The sequence below is a fragment of the Microcebus murinus genome, chromosome 5 (genome assembly GCF_040939455.1).
Source record: "Microcebus murinus isolate Inina chromosome 5, M.murinus_Inina_mat1.0, whole genome shotgun sequence".
Classification (NCBI taxonomy): Eukaryota; Metazoa; Chordata; class Mammalia; order Primates; family Cheirogaleidae; genus Microcebus; species Microcebus murinus.
Window position 1 is genome coordinate 73,768,296 of NC_134108.1, and position 25,693 is coordinate 73,793,988.

Sequence of the window (25,693 nt, forward strand, 5' to 3'; positions counted from 1 at the left end):
AGCAAGAACAAAAAGTCAAAGAGGTAGACAATACAAAAAAAAAAAGATGAAAATGTTAGAAAAATCAATGTAAGAAATCCAATGTCCAAATTAACAGGTACTCAAGAGAAAGAGAATAAGGAAAAAAGGAGAAAATTTTTAAGAAAAACAATATAAGATACAATCAATAATACAATTTCTTAGATTAAATGGCACACTGAGTACTCAGCACAATGAATAATAAAAAATATCATATATTTTTTGGAAATTCACCAAATAGTTTTAGTATATGCGTATGGATAAGAGATCTTAAAAATCTGCATCAAAGAAATTGACAAAAACATATAAAAGATCAAGGAAAATGGCATTAGACATCTCAACTACAGCACTGGAAACCAGAGGATAATGAAGCAATTATCACCCAAATTCTTTCCAACCTAGAATTCTACACCCAGAGACTGCCATTCAACTCTAAGACCAGAATAAAGGCATTTTCATACCCTCATAATCTGAGGGACAGAAAACTGCTGGATTTTTGTTTTAAGCCTTCCAATACTTTTTAACTTATATGACTTCACTTTATTTTGAACTGTACAGTTTATAAACATTTTCAATTTTGGTGTCCAGGCAGATTTTCTATCCTCTATAATCATGACTAGGATACATCCCTGGTTACTATATACTTCCCCCAATAAAATATGAGATCATGATATTAAAAAAACCCACAAAAATAATAATCTTTATTTTTATATAATAATGGACTTAAGAAATGCTTTAGAAACTGTCACAGATACCCTGTATGACAGATATTATTATCCCTTATGTAAAGATGAGAAAACTAAGGCTCAAAGAGATAAGTAGTTTCCCAAAGGTGTCATGGCCAATGTAAGGTAGTGCTAAAACTCACAAGTTAGGTCTAAGTACCATGTTCACGATGCTAGGTGAGAAGTCTGTGGATATTCTACTCATGGCTTTATGTTCCAACTTCTCATTCTCCTTTGGGCACAAGGGAGAAGGGAACTTTTTCTTTGAGGCCATGGAAAGCACTCTGTTATCCCTTTCCTTCCCCCTAATGACAACTCCACTATTTCATCTCAAGCACCTCAGCATTTAGCTCCTTTGCCTTCTCTAGGCCATCCTTAAAGAACTGTAGTACAGGTCCCAAAACACATACTGACTAGGTACTTAGAGCTATGGCAAAAGGCAAATCCTAACATAATCATTAGAAAGAAGTTTCTCATTTTTTTCTTAAGAAATATGAGAGTATGAAGGTAGGTAGATAAGTACATAAATGTGACCTCATCTTTTCACATGCTATACACAGCATATAGCTACATATAGTACCTATAGCTACATTATATGTGTGTGTGTGTGTGTGCGTGCGTGCGTGTGTGTGTGTGTGTGTGTATAGAGAGAGTGCATACGAGGGCTGTCCGGAAAGTATCCAGCCACACAACTATGCTCATTATATTAACAATGGCTGGATACTTGCTGGACAGCCCTCATATATACCTACTATATGCTCCTATATGCTATACATAGATGTCCACAGTGATCTCTCAGGCTCATTTTCATAAAAAATGGAACTCTGGTCTATAATTAGCTATTAGCAGTTATTTATATCATAGAGGGATAAAGATTCAAAAATAATTACCCCTTCCACCCTGCCCCCAAAATATATTAATCAAAAAATATGTGGCTCACGCCTGTAATCCTAGCTCTTGGGAGGCCGAGGCGGGCGGATTGCTCAAGGTCAGGAGTTCAAAACCAGCCTGAGCAAGAGCGAGACCCCGTCTCTACTATAAATAGAAAGAAATTAATTGGCCAACTGATATATATATAAAAAATTAGCCGGGCATGGTGGCGCATGCCTATAGTCCCAGCTACTCGGGAGGCTGAGGCAGGAGGATCGCTTGAGCCCAGGAGTTTGAGGTTGCTGTGAGCTAGGCTGACGCCACGGCACTCACTCTAGCCTGGACAACAAAGTGAGACTCTGTCTCAAAAAAAAAAAAAAAAATATGTCTCAAAATTTAGAACACAATACACACACACACACACACACAGCTTCCCTTCCTACTCCCTTTTTCAAAGCAAAGTCAGAGACAGGAAGACTACAGACACACAAGCACTCACATTCACACACCACACAACCACTCACATGCACGAACACAGCCCATGACCTTGGACTCACATTCCTACTCAACTTCACCCGCTGTTAGTCTTGTGGTCCTGAACAGGCACTGGGTGAAGAGATCACAGTCTTCACTGAGAAAACGCAACTGCACTCTAAGTGACTATGTGTTTTGAGCAACAAAAAGAAAGAGGGTGATAACAATCTAGCCACTTACTCCACAGTATCGGTCTCCATTAAATATCTGAGGTGGCAGAGGGTTGCCCTGAGCAGGCTTTTTTTCTGGGGGGACGTTTTTGTACATCCATTGCCTCTGTTCTTCTGACATTGTGATATCCACCTCCTCAAACTCTATCTTGTTGGCTTCCAGAAATCTAACCACATCCTGCTGCTTCTTCTTTATCTAAAGAGAGAAGACAAACAAATCAGGAGAAATGTTCATCTGAAACAGTATGTGTTTATTTCTGAATCGAACTAGACTTGATTTCTCATTGTCAGAGGTCACTGATACAAAAAGAAGAGGTGATTTATGAAGGTGTCCCGCACTGTCCCCTCACTGGATATTGGCAAAGGACTAAGCCTAAGCCGGTCCTAACACAGTGATTTCTTCACCTGGTCTCCCCAGAAACTCGAGGCACAATTCAGACAGCCTGGAAGGAATAGACGATGGGGTGAGAGATTCACTTAGCTCCCAGTGGGCCATAGTCACTCCCCACCCCACCCTCACAAGAAGTTGACATTTACAGTCATGAAAGCTCCCTCTGCCCCAAACCACCTGAAAACCACGTATAGTCCATCTGAGATGTCGACATTTCATTGATTCATGAGAGCAGCAACATTTTCATTCCCCTTGGCAGCCTCTTTCAGCTATTCCACAGCTGTAGCCACTATCATGAAAGCATCCTTTCATCAATTCACAAGAGAAAAACGTTCTCCACTCCTAAGGTGAGAGGAAACGATGAGTGCCATCTTACTTTAAACTCTGCTTCTTAACCCTTTTCATTCCTCTGATCTTTCACGTTTCCTTCTTCAGTCACTAGGGGTCAGGTGTGCTCTTGAGCTGCAGACACATCTGCAGGTTTTCAAAATGTTACTAACGTCTTAATTTAAGGGAATATATTAACTAATTTAGATGAGATGACAATACAGTAGTCCTCTCTTATCCATGAGGGACATGTTCCAAGACCCCCCGTGGATGCCTGAAACCACGGATAGGACCGAACTCTAAATAGACTGTTTTTTAAATCAGATAACCAAGATGGCTACTAAGTGACAGGCAGGTGGCATATACAGAGTGGGTAACACTGGACAAAGGGATGATTTCCATTCTGGACAGGACAGAGTGGGACGGCGCAAGATTTCATCACGCTACTCAGAATGGTGGTCGATTTAAAACTTACGAAATGTTTATTTCTGGAATTTTCCACTTAATATTTTCAGACCCGGGGTTGACCTTGAGTAACTGAAACCACTGAAAGGAATCGTGCAGATAAGGAGGGACTACTGTATTCAATGTCTTAAATACAGCATGTAAAACACGAGAAAGCCAGCTGGCCTTTTCTAAGAAATTCTGGGAAATCTGCATAAAGAACAAACTTAAGTGGTGAAGTAATTTTATAATGACCAGAGAAAAGAATCATTTTTAGAGGTCAATCAGCCAGTTATACCTCTCTGGCTTCTCATAAAACATGAGATGCCTAAAGAACAAACTCTGACATACTGATTACCTCCACCAATGCCCTCCTGCCAACAACCCCCCAGAAAGCCTTGATGACATGTGTCTCTGAGGTTGGTAATTTGTTATAAGCTATAAGCAAAAAGATTCTGGTCACTGGATTGAGATCCCTGAATGACTAACAAGATGGTGTGGTTAGTACGGACAGAAATAAAAAGCTAGCAAAATAGGATATCTTTAAGCTCCATAACTGTCTAAGATGACAGAATTACTATCTGATTATCCATGGAAATTGACAGTGGCATTATCTCAATTTCTTGAACTAAACCATTTCTCATTCCTGAAAAAGTTAACTTTTTATGCCTTACTGATAAACAATTCCTGAAATCTAGCTATATTATTTTGAAACTTTACCTTGCAAAAAAAGCATCATCTATCCTACTTAATTTCCCCTTAAGACCTTGGAAGATGGATTTTATTGTTTCCCTGAATTTTGTGAGGGACACAAACGTTTAGAACACAGCCACATCTTTAACTGTATCTCTCATACTACTCTAGGTCAAAGCCCTGTGAATGAAACCCAGGTAACAAAGGAAGAGACATTTTTCAGGCTCCTGACAGCCCCGTGCTAAACTGCTCTCAACAAGGCCACACCAATTTACACTCCCAATAGTAGTATCTGAAAGTGCCCATGTCTCAGCACCCCTCCCTCCTTATGGCCTATATTTGAAAATTGTATATGAAAATTAACCATGTAAATTAATCACATTTAATCAGTAAAATGTGAGTGATAATATTTCTATTTTAAGTGAGGGAAGCAGTGGGAACATGACCAGGTTTGTGTTTCAAAGATATCATTTTAATACTATGCAGCGTGAAAGAAAAAATGAGAAGGGTTGTATGTACTACTGACACTGTTACGAAAAGATCTCCTAAATTCCAAGACATATTAGATTTAAAAACAAAACAAACAAGCAAAAAACAAGGAGCAGAACTGTGTGTAGACTAGGACCACTTTTTTAGAAAAAAATGGAGAAAATAGGAACACATTTATATTTACCTGTATTTATATTGTTCTTTAAAAACTCTTGAAGGTTACATAAAAAAAAAAACAAGAAAAGTGGTTATCCAGGGGCTGAGGGAATAGGAGCTGGGTAAGGAGACAAAGTGAGACAAGAGTTTTACTTAAAATTTTTTGACATTATAAGTGTGTTCATATTCAGAAGATTAAATATAATAGAAGAAATACATTTGGAGAGAGAGAGAGAGAGACAAGAGACAGGAGCAGTACCTGCCACAGAGACGTGATGCTTTATATAAATCAAGTTTTCCCAACGTGACATGAAGCAGAACTCAAACCACTGTTAGTCATTGGCCTCCAGGTTTCCTTACACTCAGAAGAAAGGGCAGATGATTACAAAGAAGAAATGAAAAGACCAAATAGCTAAAACCACAGACCATAAGGTAATACTATAGCAAATCACCCAAATAAACAAGGTGGGAGAAATTAATCCAGAGAAGGAAGTTTTCAAGTGGATGTCAGTGCTATTAGCTTCAGGAAGGAAGATGAGTCACACCACCATGGGCTGTTTGTGGGATTTGCAGAGGTGAACGGAGCCTGGAACTGTGGGAGCCTGGGCTCGGTGGCAGGCGCACAGGCAGTTCCGGAAGCAGGGACCTGGGAGAACACGAGGCCTGCTGGGTGGGGCCCAGGTAACAGAGAGGCAACAGGAAGCTGTCAAGGGCACTTCATGTGCTGGGCATGATCCCAGAGTCTAAATAACAATAACATACACAATCATTTCCTTCACACAGTGAGCTTTATTCTCCCCATGTTTCAACTTTTCTGAAATGAAATGCGCCTTACAATCAGTATCAAAAGGAATTTGCTAACTAAATGGAAGAGAAGTAGATTATGGCCAAGAGTCACTGCCTTCATCTATGCCTCTTTAACTATGGGTGGAAGCTACCTGTAACACACCTGTTTGTTTTTATTTAAACACACTTAGAAGCAAACAATGGTAGTTATTTACACAGTAACCAATCTCCTGTGCTTTCTTAATATTGAAGCCTGGTATTACTTAGAAGAGTAACGTGCTCAGCTACAAAACCTTGTTTACTCAAAGGCCTCTACACCTAGAGGTGATCACGTGACACGGGTCTGGCCAATGATGACTTCTGGGCAGGCTCCACTTAAATGAATGAGAAGACAAAGTGCCTTTTCCCCTTCTCCCTTCCCCTTTCTTCCTTGCAGAAATGCAGACATGGTGCCTAGAGATGCAAAAACCACTTCACAAATGTGAAAACAAACACCATATGCTAAGGATGGTCAAGCAGAAAGACAGTAGCCGGGGTCCTTAATGACAGTTTGCAGCTGCCACCCAGACACCTCTCTGTCATAGACAAATAAACCCTTAATAAGCTAAGCCACTCTTTATCCAGTTTTCTATAGCTTGCACCCAAATGTAATGCTATCCGATAAAATTTTTATTTTTTTTTTTTGAGACAGTCTCACTCTGTTGCCCGGGCTAGAGCTCTGTGGTGTCAGCCTAGCTCACAGCAACCTCAAACTTCCGGGCTCAAGCGATCCTCCTGCCTCAGCCTCCCAAGTAGCTGGGACTACAGGCATGCACCACCATGCCCGGCTAATTTTTTCTATATATTTTTAGTTGTCCAATTAATTTCTTTCTATTTTTTTAGTAGAGACGAGGTATTGTTGTTGCTCGGGCTGCTCTCGAACTCCTGAGCTCAAACGATCCATCTGCCTCGGCCTCCCAGAGTGCTAGGATTACAGGCGTGAGCCACCGCACCTGGCCTAAAATTCTTAATGGCTATTTAAAAATGTATTCAGAAATACTCTCTTGTAATGAAGGATTGAAAATAAAAGCTAATACTGCAAGTAGAGCCTGAAAATAAAAGCCATAAGACTTAATAGTTAGTATGAGTGAGTGAATATTTGTCACTAGATAAACAGAGGAAATTTCATTATTTTCTTCATAAAGCAACAATCAAGGTGTTAGACCTAAAAGAGGACAAAAGTTGCATTTCACTTTACCATTCAAACATATGCTATTACACACTATACAAAGCAATTAAAAGGAACACTGAATCTCTTGTGTTAGATTGGCAGGGGGAGGGTAAGGCAAAATATCACCCGTGGGCCAAATCCAGCTCACTGACTATTTTTGCATGGCCTGCTGCCAAAAATGGCCTTTGTATTTTTAAATGGTTGGGGAGAAGAAAATCAAAAGAATAGTATTTCATGGCATGTAAAAGTTATACGAAATACAAATTTCGGTGTACATAAATAAAGTTGCATGGGAACAGAGCAACACTCATTCATTTACATACCGTCTATGGCTGCTTTAGCCCTACAATGGCAGAGCTCAGTAGCTGCAACAGAGACTGCGTGGGCCCTAAAGCCTAAAACTATCTAGCTGCCCTTTGCAGAAGAAGCTTGCCAACCTTTGAGCTGGATCACAGAAAGTTCACTTTCTTGGTGAGCTCTCCCCGGAACCACTCAAATTTACACTTCTTTTTTCTTTTTTTTTTTTTTTTTTGAGACAGAGTCTTGCTCTGTTTCCCAGGCTAGAGTGCAGTGGTGGCATCATCACAGCTCACTGCAACCTCGAACTCCTGGACTCAAGCAGTCCTCTTGCCTCGGCCTCCCGAGTAGCTGGGACTGTAAGCATGCACCACCACGCCCGGCTAATTCTTTTATTTTTTGTATAGATGAGGTCGGGCTATTTTGCCCAGGCTTAAGCAATCCTCCTGCCTCTACCTCCCAAAGTGCTGGTTTTACAGGGAGGCCCAGCCTCCATTTTACACTTTTACCTAGCTACTCTAGAACTCTCAATGCTTTATTTTTCACCATAGCAGTTAGCATCTGACAAACTATATGTTATATGTATTTGTCCACCTCCTCCTACTAGAATACAAATTCCCGAAGGACAAGGAATTTTGTCTGCCTTGTTAAATATTTGTTAACAAATAGACAAGATTTTCACCTGTAGAAGGGTCTGTGCGACAGGAAGCTTTCCTTCCAACTCACAGCAAGGCTAACTCTCACATCCCCTAGGGCTGTATCACCTCCTCAGAGAGCCCTCTAACCACCTAGTGCAAGTTTTATTAACTAAATTTATTATAATTTTATTTATTTATGTCTGCTTGTTTTTGTTATCACCTTTCTCTCCACAATGTCAGTTCTATAAGCATAAGGACCAGTATGCAGGAGGTCCCCCCCAAATATTAACTTAATGATTAAAGAATTATCACTCCAATACTGAACATCAAAGATCTTTAGATGATATTCAAAAAAAAGCTATTCAAGGCCGGGCGCGGTGGCTCACGCCTGTAATCCTAGCACTCTGGGAGGCCGAGGCGGGCGGATTGCTTGAGGTCAGGAGTTCGAAACCACCCTGAGCAAGAGCGAGACCCCGTCTCTACTATAAATAGAAATAAAATTAATTGGCCAACTAATATATATAGAAAAAAAAAATTAGCCGGGCATGGTGGTGCATGCCTGTAGTCCCAGCTACTCGGGAGGCTGAGGCAGAAGGATCGCTCCAGCCCAGGAGTTTGAGGTTGTTGTGAGCTAGGCTGACGCCACGGCACTCACTCTAGCCTGGGCAACAAAGCGAGACTCTGTCTCAAAAAAAAATAAAAATAAAAATAAAGCTATTCAAACTGAGTCAGTAATTTAAGAACAAATGTAACTCAAGTTTAGCCCACCAGGAATCCAGATCAAATGCCAGCATTTCTCAATCCTAAACTGCATGAATTTAAAAAGCAGTGTGCCTAGGATGCTACATCTAACTGTAAAAATAGCCAAAGTAATTCAGAAGACTCTATAGACCCTGATGTGAGAAAAGGCTTTGCTTCTTACTTTGACATTGATTGAAGAAGAAAGCTGTACATGACTGCATATTTAAATAAATTCTGTCAGTTGATTTTAAAAATTGCAAATGAATAAAGTAGTGTTTTATTTTTTCAAATAATTTTATTAAATTGTTGATACATTTACAAATTGATGACAATTGTGAATTAAGCAAATGTGTTGGTATTTCCCTGATTCTGCTTCCGATTGCTGCCATAGGACTCTATTACCCTCGAGTACTTCCCCTCAAGTATCTCCAGGAACTCTGAAGTAGGCTCTTCCCTCAGATGTGCTTAGAAGCAGCCATCTTGGCCACTGCATGGCAAGCCTTTACCCTTTCAACTCCTCATCCCTGCATTTTTTTTGAGGACCCCAATGCCTGCACCCAAGCCACGGTGACCCACCCCTGCAGAGCCCTGGGCAGTAAGCTGAATAGGCTGGCCCGTGCTGCAGAGTCTGCTGACTCGATGTGAACATTCAGTGACCCATGGAAATCTTAGTGAACACACTTGTAGCCTTCAGTGGCAACCTCCTGGCCCCCACGAGTCCCCAGGGATTGGATCAGAAGACAGGCTCAATAATTACATCGCATTTGACTCAGACTTAGCCCCCTACTCCGTGGCAGTGACCTCTAAGTCAACTTGCACGCCTCTGCTCTCTCTTCTTGTAGGATTAGTTCTTTCCCAGGAGGCTACCAGTTAACTTATATAATTAAGCAGCCCCTGTCAGATTCCTTCCATAAGCTTCCAGACATGTCTAGTCATGTTTGAATTCTGGGGTAGACACACAGCTGATGCTGCAGCCTGGGTTCTTGGGACTCTCTCTAGTATTAATAAATAAACAGATATAGTCAATTTCAATAACATAGGTTTTTTTTTTTTAATACTGAGATTTCATATGAACAATTATGGGAAAGGAAGTTTAATTAAAGACAAATAAGGCACAAATAGAGGACGATGAGGAAAACTGGAGGCAGGAGGAGTATGTATTTTAGGGTTAGATTGTCCTGGGTTTTTTTTTTTTTTTTTTGAGACAGTCTCACTCTGTTGCCTGGGCTAGAGTGCCATGGTGTCAGCCTAGCTCACAGCAACCTCAAACTCCTGGGCTCAAGCAATCCTTCTGCCTCAGCCTCCCAAGTAGCTGGGACTACAGGCATGTGCCACCATGCCCAGCTAATTTCTTCTATATATTTTTAGTTAGCCAATTCATTTCTTTTTTTCTTTTTGAGAGACAGGGTCTCATTCTTGCTCAGGTTAGTTTCAAACTCCTGAGCTTGAGCAATCCACCCACCTTGGCCTCCCACAGTAAAGGCTGTCCTGGTTTTAATCCTGACCCTGTCAGCTGGTTAGCCCTGGAGAAATTACTTAGCTTCCCACTCAGCTTCAGTTTTCAAATCTGTGAAATGGACCCAATACCTTTTTCCATAGATTCACTGGAAAACTAAATAAGATAAGTGCTAAGCAGTAATAGGCACTTGCTCAATTGTTTCATTCATTCAAACATATTAGCTTTCTTTCTTTGCCCTGGAGGTGGCCTTCTGTAAATCGTTTAAAGCAACTTCTGGGTTTTTCAAAGGCTTTAGGTATTCAATTCAATAGTTCCTTCACCTACTTTCACACTTCAAATACACAGCTTTCTTTTTTCTGACTTGAGGGTAGACATAAGGCTGACTTGAGTCTTTTATGTATTTCAAATGGAAAAAAAGTCAAAGACAAGCAGAGGAAAGAGAAAAGATAAGGTTTTTATGCCTTGACAAAATTTACAGAGGGGCTAGACTGGTCTAAGGGAGGTACAGGGCAGACAGAAAACTCTTCCTTTTAACTAAAAAGGGAAGAAAGGACTGCGGATCTTTCCCTTGTCAAAGATCCCATGAACTTTCCAGAGATTGAGTAGGGTACCTCAAAGATACATAATTTCGTAACTCTCAGACTCACTAGACATTATTTTATCATAAACATGATGGGAATGGCAGAAAGTACTGTGGCGGACACTAGCCTAGTCGCCGCAAAGCCATTCATTATCTCCCCCATGAAGGCTAAAAAACTAAAGCTCCAGTTCTCCCAGCCACCCTTGCAGCTGGAGCAGCCACATGATCCAGATCCGGTCAGTGCGGTGTGAGGCCAGGTGTGCCAGCAGGAGCCTCTGGTCTAGGCTTGGCTTTGCCACTGAAGCAGACAGATTAAGATGCTAGGTAGGTCCTTTTGTCCTTGCCCTTCCACCTCCCAGCTTGGAGCCCAGGTGTGAGGACTAGAAGTGTGAGGCAGCTTCTCCAGCTTAAGGTGACAGGCATCAGAAAGAGCCAAAAGAATCCCTGCAGTGCAGGCCCTGAACAAGTTCAGCCTCCAGACTTACCAAGAGAGGCCAAAACACTTCCGCTTATTTAAGCTCGAGTTGGACAGGTTCTCTGTTAACTTGCAGGTTAATACATTCCTAACCAAAACTCTCACCACTATGCTTCATTGCTGGGCAGTAGGACAGGAGGGTAGAGTAAACCCTAGGAAGCCATCTGCTAACTGGCAATGTTCTAGTGCTATTTAACTAAACATGAGATTACACATAAAGTACTGTGTCTCCAGTTTCTATTTCAGTTTATCTTACTAGAAAGCAAACACCAGGTTAGCAAGCCAAGATAATTAAAGAGGCTGTCTTGCAAGAGATTGAAGCTTGAGTTTTAGAGAATCAGAGTATCAGAAAGATGGATTATAAGATACAAGGCAATTTTTGAAAGAACCATTATTGTATGTTGTAAATTAAAACAATATAATTTTAATGATGAAAAAGGCCATGGTTTTCTATCTCTGTATCATCAGCACAGTCCCTGGTACTTAATAGGCACTCATATGTTTATATTGAACAAATAAACATTGAGCTTGAATAAATACTTTTAACATTCTTTTCTTTTTAACTAGTCAACATTTTTAGTCCTGTTTTCTTGACCAACTTGAATTGGTTTCTTTTTTCTATGTTTATAATGTGAAATCATCTTTTCAATTTGAATTTTTTTATCTAAAAAAGCCATAATCTCATCACCCTAAAGTTTTTATTTTTCATATCAACTTCCAGGGATTCAACAGTTAGAAATACTTTATATAGTTGCCATAATAACAAATGTTTTAGAGAAGGATGTTTCAGTTGTATTACAAATATTTTCTGTTTCTCTAAATTTCATAGTTATTATATGTATAAATTCTGTTGAGTACTTATGCTAATGTATTAAACATTATCCTAACATTGGAAACTTAGGCATGTTCTAAAGATTTTTTTTAATAAAAAATGATAACTGTTCCAAATCTGCTTTTTTCATTATAACAAATGGTTATCAGTAGTAGGCTGCCTAACAGTTATTAAAACACAGAGACCTTCACACATACACACCCTCTTCTTTCTTAATTTACCCCTTCAAGGTAAATATGATACCTTATCAAGGAACTGTCTTGTTCACAGGAAACACCTTACAAAACAGATTTTAAGGAAAGTTTCAAATAGTTTTTTTTTTAACTGAAAAAGGCTGTCATCTATAGCAGCAGCAACCTTTTTGGCACCACAGATCGGTTTCATGGGAGACAGTTTTTCCACAGATAGGGGTAGGGGTAGAAGTGGGGGGGCCTCAGGCAGTGATTCGAGCAGCTGCATAGATGAAGCTTTGCCCCCTCGCCCACCACTCACCTCCTGCTGTTCCTAAGTTTCATAGAAGACAATTTTTCCCTGGAGTGGGGTGGTGGAGGGGATGGAGGGATGGGGGGAGAGGGTGCAGCGGAGCCCTGCCATTCAGTCCCTAACAGGCCACAGAGGCTGGGTACTGGTCCAAGGCCTGGGGGTGGGGACCACAGATCTATAGTATTGTCACCAATACAAATCTAGATGATAGATTTTTCTACTCTTCTAAAAGTCTTTCAACTGAAAAATTTTAGTGAGTTTTTTTAATGTAAAAAATGTAGTAGCTTTCAGTTGGCTTCATGGAATAACTAACTGACATCAGGGAAGACAGTATGATTTTAACTATCAAACCTTTAACAACCTTTGCATGACTGATGACTGAAAGTCTGGCCGCTGCAAGTGTGACACTGAGGTCTGTGCGGGACCCTGGTTGGTGTGTGTGCAGGTGGCTCTGTGGGTCTGAACGAGGTAACAATGATGCCAAGGGCAGCAGCCTGATCCTCAGTTGGGCCGGTTGGCTTTGATTTTGTTCTGGCACAGAACTGTTCTAGTCCCCAATAGTGAGAAAGGGATGGGTCTGTGTCACCACAGGCAAGTTACTTACTACACCAAAGCCTTGGTTTCCTCATCCAGAATCCTGGAATACTGATGTTCACTCCTTTCAGAATTGGCTACAACCTGAAATACTCTCCCTTCTCATCAAAATACCCTATCTGTTCTCTCTAAATTATACAAAGTCACCTTGCTTGGAAAGACTTCTACACACACCCTTAAGTCTAAACAATTTAGTGACACCTTTATTTTCCACTTCTCAGATACGTATATTCTTTTTTTTTTTTTTTTTTCAGACAGAGTCTCACTCTGTTGCCTGGGCTAGAGTGCTGTGGCGTCAGCCTAGCTCACAGCAACCTCAAACTCCTGGGCTCAAGCAATCCTCCTGCCTCAGCCTCCCAAGTAGCTGGGACTACAGGCATGCGCCACCATACCTGGCTAATTTTTTCTATTTTTAGTTGTTTGGCTAATTTCTTTCTATTTATAGTAGAGATGGGGTCTTGCTCTTGCTCGGACTGGTCTTGAACTCCTTGAGCTCAAGCAATCCTCCCACCTCAGCCTCCTGAGTGCTAGGATTACAGGCGTGAGCCACCACGCCCAGCCAATACATATATTCTTTATTTTTTTATAGTTAGTGCAGGTTCGGTGAGTGCACACATACATTATTATTTATGTTACAGTTGTCCCTCAGCATTCAAGGGAAATTGGTTCCAGGAACCCTCTCCCATACCAAAATCTGAGGATGGTCAAGTCGCTGGTATAAAATGGAATAGTATTTGCATATAGCCTACAAACATCCTCTCTTACACTTTAAATCCCCTCGAGATTGCTTATATAACCTAATACAGTAAATAGTTGTTATACTGTATTTTTTTTTAATTTGTATTATTTTTTATTGTTGTATTTATTTTTTTTTCTTTTTCTCTTTTTTGAGATGGGGTCTATGTTACCCAGGCCAACTTCAAACTCTTGGCCTCAAGCAATCCTCCTACCTCAGCCTCCTTAATAGCTGTGATTACAGGCATGTGCCACCACACCCAGCTGTTTTTTTGTTTTTGTTCTTCTGAACATTTTCCATCAGCAGTTGGTTGAATTCAAAGATGTGGAACCCACAAATATGAAGGGCTGATTGTATTTATGGCTCTAGATGGTTGTGATATGTCTTCCCAAGAGTATTTTCCACATAGTAAATACTCAAATGTCCTCCAGTGATTTCTCTGGGCATTCCTTGGAAGAGTAGATTCTAGAAGGATCAATGGGTGACTTAGATTTACCCACATACTAGAAAACCAGAAAATTCAGAAGATCTTAGTGATGGCACCACCACCCATTCACTTGCCCAAACTTGAAATCTGGATTTTGTCTTTGACTCTCCCGGATGATGCAATTAACCATCACATCATGGCTTTTCTGCTCTCAACATTTTTCTTGAACTTATCCACGTTTCTCCACTTTCACTGCCAGTAGCCCACGCCAGGCCAGCATCTCTCCCCAGAACTTCCTGCATCTTCTTCTCGCTAGATTCCCCCAAAATCACTTTTCAGAGAAAAGCTAAAATAATTTTAAAAAAAAAAAACATAAAATGATTTCACATTTCTGCTTAAAAACCTTTCTGTAACTTTCCATCATCCTTCAGAGAAAGGTAGAAATCCCTGCCCAGGCCCAGGCCCAGGCAGTGGTGAGAACTGCCCACTCCATCTGTCTGCAGCAGTGGCTCTCCATCCTGGGGTGAATTTGGGTCACCTGGAGAGCTTGTGAAAACACAGATTCTACAAGGGGGAGCACCCCGCAGAGTTTCTGATTCAGTGAGATGAGGGTGGGCTCAAGAATTTGCAGTGCATATCTTCAAACAATGGACCATTATTTGGTCACAAAAAGGAATGAAGTACTTACTGATACATGTACAACCTGGATGAACTTTGAAATCACTGTGTTAAGAAAAAGGAGCCAGTCATTAAGGACCACATGTTATAGGATTCCCATTTACATGAGATGTCCAGAATAGGTGAATCTGCAGACAGAGGTAGATTAGTGGCTGTATAGGGCTGGAGTGAGGAGGGTTGGGGGATTGTGGGCTGATGGCTAAGTGGTGTGAGATTTCTTTGTGGAGTAATAAAAATGCTCTCAAATTTTGTGATGGTTCTGCAAATATCCTGAAAGCCACTGAATTGTATAGTTTAAATGGGTGGATTATATGGTATGTTAATCATGTATCAATAAAGCCATTTCTAAAAAATGAGAATTTGCATTTCTAATAAGTTTCCAGGTGACGCACAGATCAAGCTTGGAGAGCAAATGCTCTACACAGACCTTACGCAGGTCTCCCTCCAGCTGCTCAACGGTACTACCCTTCCTGCATAAGAGCTCATACGGTGGTGGTCAGCAGCCCACAAAATCTCTTTCCAGCCTCAGCCTAAAAAGGTCACCCTCTCAAGTAAATCTTCCCTGACAAAAGCGCCCAGGTTAGGTAAGGTCTTTCCCTTGTAAAGACTTTCACTGTGTCTTTAATTCCTCCTTTGTAACATTAATTACACTTTTAATTAAGTAAGTAAGTAATAGGCTCCTTAAAGTGTATCTTCCAGTTAGGATATAAACCAGACACAAGGAGGAGTGGCCAGTGTTCTCAGACAGACCCCTGGGACAAGCCATAATAGAATCTCAGTAGATATCTGCACTTGAAAGGAATGAAAGGAAAAGGAATTGAACCTTAACACCATCGCCCTAAGCAGGTACATGAGGATCCCACTTGCCCTTTCCTCTTGCTTATCCAAATGTGCATTAAGTTCTCTAAGAGGAAGACAATCTATCAAAACATTTCTGCTGGACCTCTTGAAGTTTGTAGGGAGAATACAATAATAATATAACCAAAAAGAGAAAGTAGGACAAAGCATAAATTCACTCTGTGGAGCACCTCTGGCTTAGTGGACCCAAGAGAATTGCTCCAGGTGGAGCGATGACAGCAGTCCGAGAGGGGATCACCACTGGTATCTGCCATAACAAAGTACAGAGCCATAAGAAGAGGAAATGTAGAACAGGGACCAAAACACAATTTGCAACAAAACAAAACAAAGATCCTCAACCCTGTGCGACAATGGGTATATTGTCATACAAAACCCCACACAAATTCCACCCATTTGCTCACTGGAAAGGACTGGGAAATTCACTTGATTTTTAGTAAAAATAAATCACTGTGAGATCATACCATACCAAACATTCTTACCTTTCCTTTCTAGAACTTCATCAAATACAGTCATATATCAAAATACAATGAATAAAATAAAATTTTAAGCCACAGTACTTCATAACAGCTATGTTCAAAAATCAATGGCAATTGGTTTAGAGTGTTTTTTAAAGTTCTATAAGCTTAATGAAGAAAGTTATTGCTTCTTTCACACACTGTGTTAGTTATAAAACTCTCCACAAATTCTCCCCCTCAGTGCATCCACACCCTGACAATGTGGCATTGCAGCTCTTTCCACCAAAAGGTGGAGTCTGTTTCTCTGTCCCCTAAATCTGGGCAGAGTATTACCAAGCCCGATGGAAAGAGAGTCCCTGAAAGTATTCAGGACTTGCTCTCGTGCTGCTAGTAGAACCCTGAGACCACCACCAGGGGAAGAAGCTTGAGCAGCCAGCTGGACGATGAGCCGCACATTACATGGCTCAGTCACCTCTATCACCCTGGCCAACAGCCAGGCCACCCGCCCACCCTAAACCTGCTGCTGCTAAGCCTGGGCAGCCTTCCAAATCTTTGCTAGTTTCATGTCCACTCTTTCTTAAGCAACTTTCAGTTGCCCTTTTCTATATGCTGTCTCTTTCTTGAGAGGAACCTGAATGATACACCATTCATGGCTATTCCATACCCATTAGCATCTTAAAACTTCATTTCCACATCACTTGACTAGCTTAGAACTTTCATTGGCCTCCTCTGACTGCCAAAGACAGTTCTCACTCTGAGCCTGGCCCTGCAGCTCATCACAACTTGGTCTCAACTGGAACTTTCCATGTAATTCCCTACTACCCAACCCTCTCCTTTCCCTATACTTCCTCCCTGTAGTGAATGACCCTTGGAAATTTTCTTTGATTTTTCTCTGTTCCCCTTCCTTGATTGCCCTCTTGCCTTTTCAATATTTAAGTCCTACTCTTCCTACAAGGCCTAACTGAGAGCCCATCTCTCACCCAGAATATTCTCCACTTACTTCCTCTGAACTGCCAAAGAACATGCTACCTATATTTATCTTGCTACTGTCTGAGAGTTCCTGGATCTTGTCTATTCACGTAATTTAAATTTTGGCAAGCAGGGAACATATGCAATACAGCTATGATTTTAGGGTATCTTGCCACTACCTTGGCAAGTAATGAAGTTGCAGAAACACTGGACATCAAATTGCCAGTCTCTAGACCATGATCTTGAACTCAGTCATTTGTCCTACAGTTATTTATCAACCTGTCAACCTACTCATTTGACAAAATAAAACAGACACAGAGAGCTAAGTAACTTACCCCAAGTAATTCGATATGTAAGTGGCAGCAGCCAGGACTGGAACCCACACTGCCTAGTTCCAGTCTGCCTAAAAAGCAGTCCAACATCCACTTTCCCATTCTGTCGAGTGATTTGAATTTAGGAGTTAGACAACCAAGAATTTTTGTCTCATAAATTCCATCCCAAAGGAAGACACAAAGTTTAAAGTTCTATATATTATTTCCAGCAATTGGTTTTGAGATATCAGCAAATAAGCAGTTAACATTAAAAAATTAAGCATTCCAGTTAACAAGGAATCATGAGCCAGAGCTCTAAAAATAGTAGAGAGAGAAAAAAATCCCACAAATACTTTAGATTGAAATTATCAGACACACAATATAAAACAAGTTTACTATGTTCAAAGACAAAAGAAGGGCAATTGAAAAGTGATGCATGGAGTCTCAGCAAACTAAAGCTCCCCAAAGCTTCTAGAGAAGACATGGGCATGGCCCATGGCCACAAGCTAAGCAATTAGCCTTCACACACACAACCTCCTACCACTGCTCATTGTGGGTGGAACAGGATGCCAAGCACACACCCACCAACTCCACTGTAAAAACTCCCAGGGGCAGACCTTTTTCTACTCACAGAAAAATGCAAATAAACCAAAATGCATTCTCCTTTACTGCTTTAAGGGACAGCTATAAGCACTGCCAAATAATCACAAAAGTTACTTTGTGCCAAAGCCATTAAAGTGTTTACAAATCCTGAGAGGCAAGGATGCACATAATATCTAAAATGTATAAATTTATAGCTTCATGTGCCCCATTATCAACTCAAAATTATGGTTCAAGAGTAAGCAATTAGAAAATCTTCTAAACGGGGATAATCAGATGACTGAAAGACTAACACCACAGAGACAAACTAGAATGACATTAATGAACACTTCTAAAAGTCACCCCCATCCCAAAATATCCACTGGATCCCCCCCCTCCTTACTCCTAGGTCCTTTCTCCCTCACTTGGAGGTTTTCTAGTTATTTGTTGATCCTGAAAATATCTATTGAGTACCAGGCCTTAGCTGTGTCAGGCACCCTGAGAGATCTCAGAAGCCAGTCTGACTTCATACTCCATCTGGGCCATACCTAGATCATCTTATTTCCTACTATGCACCCAAAATGCTGTCTGGTCACAGCCTCTCTCACAGTCTCACTGGCCAATGACCAGTTTGCTGTCATTCTTTTTTTTTTTTTTGTATATATACTTTTAGTTGGTCAATTAATTTCTTTCTATTTTTAGTAAAGACGGGGTCTCGCTCAGGCTGGTTTCGAACTCCCGACCTCGAGCAATCCGCCCGCCTCGGCCTCCCAGAGTTCTAGGATTACAGGCGTGAGCCACCGCGCCCGGCCTGCTGTCATTCTTATTGCTTTAATGTTCCAGTCTGTCACAGACTGATAGTAACACTTTTACAAAATAAGAAAGTAAATTTCTAAAAAATTTAAATAACAAAGACACACAAAATAGAATCCTAAAGTTTTCATTATTACAGTTGATAAACTATAAAAATACTTAGTAAAGTTGCTATAAAGGTTTCTAAATGATTACTCCCAACTGTAGTACTTATACTGGTAACACAGCCCAAGAACCACACTCTGAGTGGCCCTACTGTAGACATACTTCGGGGTCTTCACTTGAATGGCTCAACTAAAATCCATATTGTCCAAACGTCCTATCCAAATTCTATTTATCCTTCATGGCCCAGCCTCAAATCCACACTGTGCTGAACTATGCCTGCCCAGTGGTTCTCAATTGAGGGTGATTTTGCCCTCCCCGGGGACATTTGGCAATGTCTAAAAACATTTCTGGTTGTCACAACTGAGCGGGGAGGTGGTAGAAACCATTGGCACCTACTGGGTAGAGGCCAGGAATGCTACTAAATATCCTAAGATGCAAAGAACAGCTCCTCCCCCACCCCCAGTAAAGAATTATCTAGCCCAAAATGTCAACAGTGCTGAGGTTGAGAAACCCTGACTTACATTAACCACTGCCCCTCCAGGATCATCTCCAAGCTCCACCATACCTGTGGCTATCTCAAACCTAGCATTTAATGATACACTGCCTGGCACTGTTTAGTAACAGTTGCATCTGTCTGTTCCCCTTTCCCCAACTTAACCATAAACTACCCTGCAGGATGGAGATGATGTCCACATCACATCTGCACAGGGCGGCTTCCGAAGGCCGCTCTTTGCATCCCCGAGAGCTGATTTACCTCCTTTCCCCTGTGTTTGATGCAATTCAAGTGGCTCTAACTAGTTTCTCTATCAACATGTATACTAACAAACTACTTTTAGTCTGTAATTTTTAAAAAAACCTGTAAGTAGTGATGTAAAGTCATAATAAAACATTTACCAGAAACATGGAATGAAAGATGTGGGTGGTTGGATTTTACTGTTTTTATATTTCCTGGCAAGATTACATGTTTATTTCCTAAAGAAAAAAGTCAGCCAAGCATAAAATATGAATTTACGATGCCACTACTTTACGAGATTCTCTCTGGAAATTATATACAACTCTTCATGCACATGCTTCCTGTTAATTAGAGGATAGTTTGTAGAAGAGCTGTTCTAGCAAAACTTGCTGTAATAGTCAAAATCCTCTGCAGTAAGAAGGAAATTCTGCTGAGGATAGTATTTTCCATAGACAAAAATCACAGGACTTCAGCCAAAGGCCGTGACTTTACCAATGTCCGGAGATGCTGCTCTGTAACACAATATGTTTTGGAATATGTTGTTTTCATTTCTGTATCAGTCGATCCTCAATTGCGTGAAAACTGATCCTAAGAGATGATCTAAAAACTACTTCTATTTACATTTGGAAAATAATAGGGGACAGCAGATCAATTTCATAATTACATTCTATGTAATATATGATTATAATATAATTAGTTTACATTTCCATACTAGGTATAAATTGATACACCTAAGAGAAAGTCGGGATGCTATGGACCCGCCTCCTGTCTTCGGTCGGCCATGTCATCAGCTTTTCCTCCCTCCTTGGGCTACTGAGCAACGCTAATGTGCCTTGTCTGCTGAAAATTCCAGCTAACTGTAGCTGGACACTCAGTGCTGTTTCCATCCTACAGAACTGCCACTGGGAACTCTCATATCCTTCTCAAATCTCTATGGGCACTTGCCCTTCCCTCAGTTTACCACAATTCCTGCATTTCAGAAAAGATTATGTCCAACTTGAAGAGAGTGTCTCCAAATTATGATCTCTCCATATCAAATTTTTCTATTATCTTCAGCCATATAATTCTCCATTCCATCTTGACTCAAAAGAAAAAGTAGAGAAATTAATTAAGGATAATCAGAGACACAGAGAACACAGAGTGAGTGTGTAGTAAGAGACTGCATAAGAGCCAGCATAAAAAAAAAACAAAATCTCTTAAAAAGGTCAAGGAGGTTCATTCCAACAGGTGTTTAGAGACCTTTAGATGTGCCAAATGCTGCCCTGGGAACTAAAGGAATACAGGTGACAAAACAAAGGCTCTACTTTGATGCAGTGCATAGTCTAATGGGGTGGAGAAAGGGGGCATGCCAACAAGTAGCTGCAATATTAAACTGGCATTAGCAGAGGCACGTGTATAGGGCCAGGGCAACCAAAAGGCAAGTCTTCTATGGGGAAGATACATGGGAGGCCTGAAAGCTACAGTGATGTGTAACCAAAGAACAAAAGCACAGCATCAGAAACATAAAAAGAAGAAACACAAAAAGAACAGCTCCTAGGATGATGAGAAAAGAAAGTCTATAAATATTAGAAGGTAGCAAGGAATAATGGAAGGCAAAAAAGGAGTTGCAATGTGGGGGACACAGCAGAAAATGGCCTACTTTTTTCTGGAATTGGAGATTGCAGTTTTCTGCAAAACTGAAAGCTTGCCTTTTCAAATACAGATTTATTATTATGTTTTATGTTAAACTATTTTTAGGTTAGAAATCTTCCTAAAATGCACCACATAACACTCCTACATTGTTAAGCAGAGTACATCAAACCAAAATGTGTCAAATCTGATTTAATCTGTTCTGGACTAAGAATTTTCATGATGATCCACTTTCGCACTTTAATGTAGTGACCTGACATTCTCAGAGTTCATTTACATGTAAAAGTCTGCTGTTTCACCCTATACCAAACAGAGTACAAAACTATGCTTCTGGAATCCTTTAGCTTTACCTTCACTGTCACTTCTCAGAGCTTCCCCTTGTGACTCCCTCACTTGGGATCAGAAGAGTTCACCATTTCACTAAGAGTCCTCTTGGGTGAAATGGCCCCGCAGGCTAGCCCCCTGCCCTGCAGAACGTGGAATGAGTAGCCAATGGCCTCTCCATAGCATTTCTGCTTCCTCCCAGTTCTCCAGCTTCATTCCACTTGAGGGTTCTAGAATTCTGATATGTAAATAGAATACTATAATAAAATTATCTTTAATAACATAGATACTTTATGTCACTTATTTAAGAAGCAGTAAAATAAATCATGTCCCTCACAGCCTTTATGTTTTCCAAAGCAGACTTCTTTTTTTTTTTTTTGAAATAGAGTCTCGCTTTGTTGTCCAGGCTAGAGTACCGTGGCATCAGCCTAGCTCACAGCAACCTCAAACTCCTGGGCTCACGCGATCCTTCTGCCTCAGCCTCCCAAGTAGCTGGGACTACAGGCATGTGCCACCATGCCCGGCTAATTTTTGTTCATTTTTAGTTGACTGGCTAATTTTTTCTATTTTTAGTAGAGACGGCATCTTGCTCTTGCTCAGGCTGGTCTCGAACTCCTGAGCTCAAGCAATCCTCCCCAGCCTCGGCCTCCCAGAGCTAGGATTACAAGCGTGAGTCGCTGCGCCTGGCCCAAAGCAGACTTCTATCTTCACATTCCACTCCTGTTCCTCTCTGGCATGGTCATAAACTCTTGATTAGCTTTGTATTTCTGATGTGGGTGCTAGAGAAACAGTATTTCTTCTGTATTCATTCAATAAAATACTACATACCAAGTTCTCTAAAAGGAAATTGGAGAGATAAAAAGATAAACAGAACAGTCCCTGACTTTGAAGAACTTAGGACTCAAAGAAATAGGGTGGACTCTACTGAGGCTGGAAGAGAGCAGTTGCACAGGCTGTACCAAGGAGGGGTGTGGAAGAAGAGTCCTCCCAGTGTGGAGGCTGAAAGAGGAAGGGAGGTGAGAGGGGATGCTTCATGAGGAAAGTGGCACTGGCGTGGGCTTTGAAGAAATGAAGGGAACCTAACTAGTCACAATGCAGGGTGAGCACAATCAAGGTGAAGAAAATAGCATGAGAAAAGGCACAGGAAGAGAAAAGAAAAAAAGAGGCCTGGTATGTGTGTGTGTATATATATATATACATTTTGAGATATATATATATATCAAAAAAAATAGAATGAGAAAATGCTGCAAAAGTAGGTCAGGATGCATCACAGGGGGGCCAAAATGCCAAGCCAAAAAGCCAGGGCTTGAAGCTACAAACTCTGAAAGACCAGTGAGGTTTTTCTAGGCTTTCTGAACCTAACACACACAACTTTATCATTAACAAGATGCTGGGTTGTTCTTTTTTTTTATTTTTTTCCATTAATTGAAAAGAAATTCAAAGGTGAATTATTAATCATCTTATCCCTGTTAATTATCTCTTAGAACCAAGCACACTATTAAAACATGGCCATGGCACTAAGTATAGAGCACACATTTGTCTTGCTCTCACACTACAGGAAATATTTACAAATGGAAAAACTCGGTCATCAGGTCTAAAACAAAGGGCAGCTCAGGGATGTACAAATCAAATTCATTTCTTTGACAAAAAAGAACAGGGAGGGCAACATCTGTTCCAATTCACAAGCTCGTACAAAATATTTTAGGGGGGGAAGTCTTTTAATTTTCCACTGGAGCCTTTTTATTTAAGGGAAATTTTCTAGAATCTTAAAAACAGCCACTTTCCCAACTCAAGAGATGCTATTTTTCTCTCTAGCTCTGAATATGACTTTCCTTGCCCTTGTCGAAATAAATATACCTGCCTTCATGACTTACCTAGAGGGTAAGTAATTTAGGATTACATTCCACATGACCCTGTGTTGTCCTCTTGTTTTCTGTGTTCATCTTTTCTCCCCAATCAGATTATGAGTTGTCTGGAGAGAAGGAACATGCCATATACTCATTCTACATCCTGAACATGGATGAACACTGGGCAATAGAAGGTACTCATAAATACATGGGAACTGACTAACTCAATTAACTTCCAAAATATATATCCCATAAAGACTCAATTCTGTGTTATTCATATTGGTCTGTGTGTGGAATAGAAGAAAAAATTTAAAACTCAGAGTTAGAAGAGATCTTTAAAAAATAATAATCAAAACCAATTCTTAAAAAACGATATTGACATTATCAGTCATTAGGGAGATGCAAATCAAAACCACACTGAGATACCACTACATACCCATTAAAATCGCTATAATCAAAAAGATAGACAATAACAAATGTTGGCAAGGATGTAGAGAAATTGGAATCTTCATACATTGCTAATGGGAATGTAAAATGGAATGGCCACTTTAGAAAACAGTTTGGCAGTTCCTCAAAAACATAAAATACAGAGTTACCACATGAACCACCAATTCCACTCCCAGGTATATACCTAAGAGAAATGAAAACTTATATTTACACAAAAACTTATACACAAATGTTCAGAGCAGCATTATTCATAATAGCCAAAAACTGGAAACAACCCAAATATCCATCAACTGATGAACAGATAAATAATATGATATATTAATACAGCAGAATACTATTCAACTATAAAAAGAAATCAAGTGCTGATCTATGCTACTACATAGATGAGCCTTTAAAATACTATGCCAAGTGAAAGAAAACAGACATAAAAGGTCTTATGATTCCATTTACATGAAATGTCCAGAAGAGGCAAATCCATAGAGACAGAAAGCAGTTTACTGGGTTGCCAGGGGGTAGAGGAAGGAGGAAATGAAGAGTGACTGCTAACAGATAGAATGGGGTTTCTTTTTGGGGGTGATATATATATATATAATTATATAATTATAATTATTATAATATATTGTTATATATAATATTATAATATAATATATAATATGTATTATATATTATAATTATTATAATATAATTATTATAATAATTATATTATAATAATTATATAATTATATATATAATTCTGGAATTAGGTGCACAACATAATGAACATCCTAGAAACCACTGGAACCATATAATTTTTAAAAGTGAATTTTATAGTATGTGAACTATGCCTCAATTAGAAAACAACAATAACAAAATGATGAAAAACCTGAAGCCCAGAGAAGCTGAGTTTCTTGTCCAGACACACAGCTGATTCAACGGCACAAAGCTGATTCTCTAGTTCACCAGAACTAGAGGCCAAGTCTCCCAACTTCCCATTCAGCAGTCTAGCTCCACAATACACTGCTCTAGACAATATCATCAGGACAATAATAGATCATGAGCTCGAAAGCAGTGCAGACTTGAACCGGTCATTTAATAGCTTACATCTCATCAGAAGAAGAATATAAATTAAACGATCTCTTGATGTTTTTCCAGTTTGAAAGCAATCTGAGTCATCTTGTGATGTGAGCATTTCCTCTCTGCTACTACAGATTAGAGCAGTGGTTCTCAACCAGGAACAATTTTGCCCCTCAGGGGCACTTGAGAATGTCTGGAGACATTTTTGGTTGTCACAACCAGGAGGCAGGGGGTGTCATTAGCACCCAGTGGTTACGGAGCAGGTATGCTGCTCTATGTCGACAGTGCACAGGACAATCTCACCCAGCAAAAAGTCATCAGTACCACTGACGAGAAACCCTGGCTTAGGGTATGATCAACTATTTCTAAGATTTTCAAGGTAGGTCTGTCCTAGAGTTAATGACCTTAGAGTAGCAGTTTTGAGATTACAGAGTGACTAGGAGGCTAGCACCAAGCACACAGCAAATAGAGGGGGCACGTTTTACCCTCATAGTTGTCAGTCTCCGCAAAGAGTCAAATATTCAAATGCTCACAGGAGTCACGCAATTAATAACATGAAGGAATGAAGCCAACAAACACCTACTAACCATTCAGGACTATTATTTCCTTCCTTTCACACACTCACAAAACTTTTGCTGGCTGCAATTCTTCATGAAACATATATAACCCTCCCGATATAATCTGTGGTTTCCCACTTTTGATAGACATAGATGCCAAGAAATACTTTTTATTATAAGAAAAAGAATAGCACAAGCTCAGCAACAAACGGCCCAGGGCCAGGAAAACGGTGGGAATGGTGAGGGCTGTGGAGACCCCA

At 40.3% G+C, this 25,693-nt stretch overlaps 1 protein-coding gene across 1 annotated transcript in view; it reads right to left on the reverse strand.

Annotated features, from left to right (window-relative positions):
* SH3BGRL2 (SH3 domain binding glutamate rich protein like 2) overlaps nt 1-25,693 on the reverse strand; it is a 115,201-nt gene that overhangs the window by 20,326 nt on the left and 69,182 nt on the right. The window contains exon 5 of the mRNA XM_012769127.2: nt 2,328-2,513. Within this exon, the coding sequence (XP_012624581.2) occupies nt 2,328-2,513 (186 nt within the window). The remainder of the gene's footprint in view (nt 1-2,327; nt 2,514-25,693) is intronic.